At 37.5% G+C, this 8762-nt stretch overlaps 1 protein-coding gene across 1 annotated transcript; it reads right to left on the bottom strand.

Annotated features, from left to right (window-relative positions):
• Positions 1 to 1155: 1155 nt before the first annotated feature.
• On the bottom strand, positions 1156 to 8352 carry LOC114359403 (zinc finger protein 567-like). The gene is made up of 6 exons (XM_028313796.1): positions 8313 to 8352; positions 7813 to 7891; positions 5802 to 5934; positions 4637 to 4804; positions 2681 to 2808; positions 1156 to 1259 (listed from the first exon to the last, which is right to left on the bottom strand). Exons 1-6 carry the CDS (start codon positions 8350 to 8352, stop codon positions 1172 to 1174), a joined length of 636 nt encoding a protein of 211 aa, XP_028169597.1. The 3' UTR covers positions 1156 to 1171.
• Positions 8353 to 8762: the final 410 nt, after the last annotated feature.

Genomic DNA, 8762 nt, shown 5'->3' on the forward strand with positions numbered 1-8762 from the left:
AGCTAGTTATAATATACAATCAAGCGGGGTCATAGGTACCTATTTCTATAAAATATCTATAGCGAATTTGTATTTAGACAGATCATAAAAAATATGCCATTAGATTAGTGGTCAACAACAAGTGACAAAAATAACAGTTATAAAATACTAGGTCTTCAAAATACTACTCCAATACAATACTCAATCGTTTTTCCGTCTGTCTGTCCTGATGTCTGTGTCTGATATTTTTAAAACAATGCAACGGATTTTGATGCGGTTTTTTAAATAGAGTGATTGAAGAGGAAGATTTATACAGGGTGTCCCAGAATGGGTGAATCAAACTGCTAGGGGAGGTAAGCTCTACTAATGTACTCCATAAAATCCATAAAAATATTAAAAAAAAAAATTTTTCAGATCGGATTTTTTTTTTAAAAGTGCTCTAAACTCGAAATCTAGTCATTATTTTCAAAAGTTTGTTTACAGATAAACGAAGCGATCATGTACAACTAATATTAATAAGAAAAAAGTACAAATAAACTCCAAACGCAGCAATTATAGCCAGATACTTAGACAAAGCTGATTTATTTTCATTTTTTCAAAGCAAGTATTTTTTGTGTCCTTATGCGCTTTATTTTTTTTTCGTCTTTTTTAGGGATAGTACATTAGTAGAGCTACCTCCAATAGCAGTTTGATTCACCCATTCTGGGACACCCTGTATGTATACTTAGCACCCGTGCGAAGGCGGGCCGGGTCGCTAGTTATCTTATAATTTAAGCAGATAAACAATGTAGACCACTTAGGGCACATCAACTTTTGGAAAGAGGTAGAACGACAATCTTATCACTTTCAAAAAATCGAACTGCCTAAGGTGGGAATCGAACCCACCTTTCGCTTGCCGGGCGACTGCTTTTCCATCTGAGCTACTTAGACACTGGATGAACCCGTTTTAATAAGTTACACAAATACTATAGTCTGGCCTGCGAGCACGTAGAACTTTGTCCAATGACCCCAAGCTACCCATCCTTATCGCTCGCGCGTAATTATGTTGCTGTCGCGCTCGCACACTCACTGCGGGCGCGCGTCGCACAGTCGCGACAGCAATATAATTACGCGCGAGCGATAAGGATGGGTAGCTTGGGGTCATTGGACAAAATTCTACGTGCTCGCAGACCGGGCTTTAGTTCCAAAATACTCACAGTCCCTCCTTTTGGTGCGTCGCCAGATGCATTTGGACGTGGTATTTCGTGTTGAACATGTGAGCGCACACTGGACATTCGTACCTGTGAAATAAAACCGGTGGTTTGTATTAGTATTAATCCCTGAGGCCCAGAACAGACGGTGAAACGCAACTGCAACGAAACTGCAACTGCTAGTTACTTTCGAGTTGCATCTAAGTTTCTGCCATAGCGTCCCTTGAGAGACCACACATGATGCGACCAGTTTGAAACTTTCAGTGTCAGTTTCATTCATCAGAATCATCAGAAAGTTGCAGTTTCGTTGCAATTGCGTTTCACAGTCTGTTCTGGGCCTAAAATGCGAATGCAACTCTGTGTCTGTCACGCTTTCACGCCTAAACCACTGAACCGAATTTGATTAAATTTGGCATAGAGATAGTTTGAGTCCCGGAATAGTTTTTATCCCTGTTTTTGAAACAGGGACGCGCGCGATAATGTTTTTCTGTGATAGATAAAATTCCATGCGGGCGAAGCCACGGGCGGAAAGCTAGTTAATAATTAACTATCTGCGAGTGTCAAAGCCACGATAGCCGAACGGTGAAGGGGTCGGACTGGCCGACTCGTGATCCGGGGAACGCGGGTTCGGTTCCCGCCGCCGCTCGACTATTGTGGCTTCAGTACTCAACGTTCGAATAATCTTTACTACTACGCAAGCAGGGCAGGGCACATAGTACGCAAAATTGACGGCCGACGGGGCAGCAAGGAAATCTGGAATGGAGGCCGCGTACCGGAAAACGTAGCGTGGGACGTTCACCTACAAGGTGGACCGACGACATCGTAAAGGTAGCAGGGAAGCACTGGACGAAGGCCGCTACCAATCGATCAACGTGGAAAGCATTGGGGGAGGCCTATGTTCAGCAGTGGACGTCCTGTTGCTGAAATGATGATGATGATGACTACGCAAGCAATGTGTTCTGTTTTTGGGCATATTGCTGCGACACCGGCCCCGCCCCCTTTTCACATCTCCCTTTAGTTTCTGTGATCTGTGAATGTATCTCACCTAAGCACGAATTTTTCAGCTCTATGGCTGACGATATGTCGTTGTAACTTGCACGGCGCGTTGAATGACTTAGAGCGAACCATAAAGTTACCTAGCGGAATAGAGCAACAAAGAACTGAGCGAGCGAGATGTCACTAGCAGCAACACTGTGATAAAAAGAGATGCGTGACGCCGTCGCCGTCACGTCAAACAGAACAGTTTTTTGCAATAATTTGACAGTTCAGAGGCACGCAGTGGCACACTGAAAATTTTACGTGAGTGAAATCGTGCATGTTTATGTGAAAAGTGCTTCAGAAACGTGGTGACTGGTTCAGTGATTGACTTATTGTACAAAACAGTGATATAATTCTGACACTGACACATAAGTGTCATCCAAAATTGTTTCGTTTGACAGCTTCATGGAACGAAGGTCTTAGTCCTATTTACTTGACATATTATGTATGTATTTAATAATAATCTAACTCACCTAAGAACGAATTTGTCAGCTCTATGGCTGACGATATGTCGTTGCAACTTGCACGGCGCGTTGAAGGACTTGGAGCACACGTTGCAAATGTAATCCTTGTCTGGCTTGTGGTGCTTGCGGTGGTAAACCTGGAGATACAAGAAGGTTTTTAAAAAAAGGAATCAAATCGCCGCTGATCAATACATTATCTATACTAATATTATAAATAGGTAAAGTTTGTGTGATTGTATATTTGTTAAATTGTAAGGGGTAATCTCGGGATCTACTGAACCGATTTTCAAAATTCTTTCACCAATAGAAAGACGAGTGTTATAGGTTGTATAAAAAACCGATAAATTCCACGCGTGCGAAACCGCGGGCGGAAAGCCAGTTTCTTATAAATAGTCCTCGTAAGCCCAGATGTGCCTCAGAAGGAACTGAAACTTTGTAGTCGGTAACGCCGAGACATTTTCGGAGGTGAATTGTAAGTATCGCCCGATGTGCCTTCAGAGGAACTAAAACTTTAGCGATAATTTTAAGTTCAAAAATTCGCGCCTATCGAAAAAAACGAGTGATAGTCTATGGCTCAAAGTATTCAAAATCAGGTATCCGAACTTATTAATGTAAAAAAAACAAAATGTCACTGTCAAATTATCATTTTTCTTAGACAAGGTGGTTCTTCCGAGCGGACGTGATTTACGATTAATTTTTTTTCTTCACGTAAACGTAGTTTAATTGAAAAACTAACCAGTGTAATTAAAGTTAAAATACTGCTAAACAAGCAAAAAAAATATTTTTACCAATTCGAAGAAGTTTTGTATGATTTTTTTTCGTTTGAAAATAATAGTTCTTTGCAAGGAACATTCGGTCTTGATGGTGAAAGTTTTATTTTTGTATATTTTTTCTATTGAGATGAATTGAGTATTGGACTTTTAAAATTGATATGATTGGGAAAATTTACTATGAGAACGTTCTGATTTCTATTTTAATAAATATTATAATTAACATGAATATTGACTTTACTTCTAACCTATCATTATTGTATGTCGATCGATAACCGATAGTACTTTTAAAAGTACTACTTATGGAACATACATACATAAAATTAAAATACTTGTGCCTTTTCAGTTACATTTATTAATATCATTATTGTATCTTTATGTAGTATTAATTTATTAAGGAGGTTACATTTATGTTTTACTTTAAAGTATAATATACAATTTATTTACTTTTTCTTTTTAAAGTCTGTAATACCGAATGTTCTTTTAAGAGAAAACATTTTTTTATTATTTTTTACCTAAAATAAGCTCTATGCACTATTATATAGGGTCCCTGAAAATATGGGTGCAAAAGAAAATCTCTAACATAGAAATTTTTTTACTCGAAGTGCTCGGCGTTTACGACTTCAAATTATTCGTTCTTCTGAAAGCACATTCGGCGATACTTAGAAGTTGACAAAANGGTTAATCAATACAAAGACTAAGTAATTGGATCCTAGTTTAATAAATGAATATGCGTTATATCTTGTGCACTTTTTAAACAATGTCTAAAATACTAGTTCCAGTCACGTGACAAAACACTAGATACCAACCATGGTCTCTCTCTTCCTCTGAATAGCACGCAGTTATATTGACACTAAAATTCTAGCTCATAGCACGTGATAAAATACTAGTTCCACCAAAATACTAGTTACCATATACATAGTTTTCCTCTTGTTGTAGCCCTTCCCCCATTTTTTCAAATTCAAATTGTTACTAACCAAACTATGGACTGCTTTTGTCTGATAATAAATGATTTTTATTTTATTTTATTTTATTTATTTATTTTATTTTTTTATATAGTAAGACTAAAATACTAGTTCCAGTCATGTGATAAAAATACTAGTTACCAGTCACGTAATAAAAATACTAGTTCCAGTCACGTTATAATAATACTAGCTCCAGTCACGTGATAAAAATACTAGTTCCTAATACCAACCATCGTCTCTTTCTTCTTGTATCCCTTCCCGCATATAGTGCACAGGTAGGGCCTCGGTCCGCTATGCGTGGCCTCGTGCTCCCTGAGCGTCGGTTCATCAGGCATCGTCTCCAGGCAGAAGTTGCATTTCATTACTAGGTCCTCACCGTCGTGGCACTTTTTGTGGACCTGTTGCAATAAGATAGATAGAACACACATTATTGAACAGTGATATTGTGTTCATTAAACATTGAATTCAAAAGGAATGATGGTCGTATTGGTCGTGGGTTCGGTGCTCAATAAATGCTAATATTTGTGTGTATACAGCGTGAGTCACGATAAAGTGCACATATTAAATTAGGTGAAACTAGACCTATTTTTTCCACAAAAAAGTGGTCAAAAATTGTTTAAGATTTAAAAAAAAATGTTTTTTTTTCTTCCAACTACTTATTGTAAAGAAAACGTAATAACTTTAAAACTAAGAGGTATAGGTATCCTGATAAAATAAAAACAGTAATAATGCTAAATAACAGAAGATACTAAAAAATACATAAAATACTCAGAAAATACCAACAAACAATAAAAAATTATATTTTTTTGAAAAAAAAAAAACAAACTTAAAACCGTGTTTTTTTTTGGTTATTTGATAAATTTCTCCAAAAAATGCCCCCATAACAGGTGGTTTTTATTACTTTGTATTATTATCTATCGTATTACCTTTGTAAAACCAAAAATCGCATGTCTCTATCCCTATCACATTTGCTATGATCACCTAATTTCAAATGTACACTTTATTGTGACTCACACTGTATTTTTACATATTATACATAGAACACCATTCTGTGAATAATAATATTATGTGCGTTACAATATGTGTGAATGTGCTAATAAATGAATGTAATTAATGATTACATGCAACTTATATTTCACATATTGACTATAGTCTGGTCTGTGAGCACGTAGAATTTCGTCCATTGACCCCAAGCTACCCATCCTTATCGCTCGCGCGTAATTATATTGCTGTCGCGACTGTGCGACGGGCGCCCGCAGTGAGTGTGCGAGCGCGACGGCAATATAATTACGCGCGAGCGATAAGGATGGTATAGCTTGGGGTCATTGGACGCAATTCTATGTGCTCGGCGACCGGACTTCAGACCTATAGTGCTATAAATATAAGACAAATTACCTGCAAAGTCTCCAAATGCAAGAACCGTTTATGACAGAACTCGCACGCGTGCGGCCGTTTCTTATACTTCTTCTGCTTTTCGCCCGGACCCTGCTTCTTGTTGAATTTCGCTTTGGCCTTCTTTATTAGACTCCTAGAAAAAAACTAGTTTTAAAACTTGCTGACAGGTTACCAGGAACTTATCTGACAGATAAATTCCTGACAAAAGTCAAAATTGAAGATTTCTTAGTTTGTAATATCGCTTTGCGCTTTGGTTTGAACTTGCTGATAGTTTATCTGAAAGTTATCTATAAGACTAGCTGTGCCCGCGACTTCGTCCGCGTGGACTAATGACTTTGGGTAGGCACTTTTAATAATTTAGTCTAATTATTTTACAAAGGCCTATGTTCAGCAGTGGACGTCCTATGGCTGAAATGATGATGATGATGATTTTACAAATAGCTTTTGCCCGCGACTTCGTCTGTGTAGAAGTCGAAAAAGTTCTCATAGGATTTTTAAATGGTTTTTAACGTTATTATCTAAATGTTTGAATACTATTTGATCGTTTAAACACAGTGAATGATTCAATTACATAAAATTTTAATGATACTTTTCACGGCTTCGCTCTCATGAATGTTAACGACCGTCAAAAGCACGTCGATAGATGGCGGTCACTAATTTAGACTTTGATTTGCTCGTTTAAACACAGTGAATTATTCAATTACATAAAATATCTATAATGACTAAATTTTAAATATTATGAACAGTTCTATAAATGTAATATTTAGTTCCTAATTAGGACTAATGATACGTTTCACGGCTTCGCTCTCATGAATGTTTACGACCGTCAAAAGCACGTCGATAGATGGCGTTTTTAAGGATATTTCTCACCTCTTAACTATTTATTGAAATTTAGTTTGTCACATATCGTCATAAATTGTAGCCTATATATTAGCCTGGGTTATAAATAATAATACTGTAAAGTTTCAACAAAATCCGTTTATTAGTTTTTGCGTGAAAGAGGAACAAACATCCAGACATCCAGACAAAAAGGTTACAGTGAGCCAACCATAAAAGATAGACATATGCTGTAGCGGACTTTTTTGTAGAACTTTTAAAGGGGAAAATCCTATCATACATAATTTATGCGAAACTTTAACCGTTTACGCAGCGTCAGCTCTCAAAAGGAAAAAAATCACTGATTTGAAACATTCTTCATTGGTGCTCCGCTCCTAGTGGTCTTAGCGTGATGATATATAGCCTAAAGCCTTCAGGGATTAACGGACTATCCAACACAAAAAGAATTTTTCAAATTGGTCCAGTAGTTCCTGAGATTAGCGCGTTCAACCAAATAAACAAACTGTGATTAATAAATTGCGCCACTACAAACCGTACCAACAGATGGTTGTATGGGAAAATATTTTTTATTAAATATTACGATATCCACTTTCTGACACCACTATAGTATTTATATGAGTATGTTAACATGGGCTAGTCTCGGCTCATATACCCATTTACCTAACACCCTGTATAGACAAACCAAGATTGTGTAAATTAAATGCTTTAACTCCTTATGGTGGTTGAGCGTCATGTTCCACAATTTCAGCTTTATAATATTAGTATAGATAAAGCCAAAGTGACGATTTCTAAGTTGTGTAAATGCAAATTGTTTTTAAGTTACAACTTGTTGATAGGTTATCAGGAACTTATCTGTCAGATAAATACCTAAAAGAGCCAAGATTGAGGATTTTTAAGATAAGTAAGTAACTAATGCAAATTGAATTATTAAACTTGCTTATATGTTACCAGGAACTGATCTGTCAGATGAACATGAGAACTAGACAATTTATAATTATGCAAATAGCTTTAGTTACAACTTGCAGATAGCCTATCAGGAACTTATCTGTCAGATAAATTTAAGGGTATTTGACGATTTGTGAGTATCTTTTATTTAGTGCTCGCAAATAGCCTACCAGGAACTTATATGACAGTTAAGTTAAAAAAAAATTGAATGATTTTTAAGATTGCTTACTTTTTATCCAATTTTCCATCTTTTCCAGTTTCTTCCATGTCTGGTTTTACATCTTCTAATTTCACTGGAGCTTCGTCACCTGATGACAAACAGACAAAAATATATCAGAACATATTTAAACCGCCTCTGTGGTCTAGTGGTAAGACCACCTGCTTCAGACGCAGAGGTCCCGGGTTCGATTCCCAGTGGGGGCAGATTTTTCTGTTCGGTTTGGTTGGTGGTAGGGCTTGTTCTAAGCCCGCCTGGCTAGCTACCACCATCTTACCTAAGTCTGTCGCCATAACAACAATGTTAACAGCATTGTTGTGTTCCGGCAGTTAGAGGTAAGATAGTCAGTTCCTAAGTAGTTGAGGATTCCGGGTGAAGCTCGCTTCCACCTTCGGCCTGATCATCACTTACCATCAGGTGACATACAGGCCAAGAGCTTCCTCGTTGTGGATAAAAAAAAATGTTCAGCAGTGGACGTCCTATAGCTAAAATGATGATGATGATGAACTCACCTTCCCAAGTCTCCTGATGAGTCACCACATGTCTAAGCATATTGCTTGACGTTAAAAGGCCTCTCCTCAGTAAGAGGCTGCATATGCACCCTCTTATTTGAAAGCTACATAGAAAATAATACAGTAACTTACCTTCCCACGTCTTTTAATGAGTCAAAACGATGCTATGCATCTTGCTATATGTTAAAAGGCCTTTCCTCACTATGAGGCTGCATATGCACCCCCTTATTTGGAAGCTACATCGAAAATACTTTTTTTTTTTTTTTTTTTTTTTTATCTACAACGAGGAAGCTCTTGGCCTGTATCTCACCTGATGGTAAGTGACGATCAGGCCGAAGGTTGAAACGAGCTTCACCCGGAATCCTCAACCACGGAGGAACTGGCTATCTTACCTCTAACTGCCGGAACACAACAATGCTGTTAACATTGTTGTTATGGCGACAGACTTAG

The sequence above is a fragment of the Ostrinia furnacalis genome, unplaced genomic scaffold, assembly GCF_004193835.3.
Source record: "Ostrinia furnacalis isolate ACB-3 unplaced genomic scaffold, ASM419383v2 OfSCF4379, whole genome shotgun sequence".
Classification (NCBI taxonomy): domain Eukaryota; kingdom Metazoa; phylum Arthropoda; class Insecta; order Lepidoptera; family Crambidae; genus Ostrinia; species Ostrinia furnacalis.

Bases quoted from the DNA above. Each gene is read 5' to 3' on its own strand.
- LOC114359403 (XM_028313796.1), bottom strand. From the start codon at position 8,352: ATGCTTAGACATGTGGTGACTCATCAGGAGACTTGGGAAG. The intron at 2,809-4,636 runs GTTGGTATTAGG...TTGTATCTCCAG, and splicing joins ACAAGAAGAAAGAGACGATG to GTTTACCACCGCAAGCACCA. The intron at 1,260-2,680 runs GTGAGTTAGATT...TTTATTTCACAG, and splicing joins GCTGACAAATTCGTTCTTAG to GTACGAATGTCCAGTGTGCG.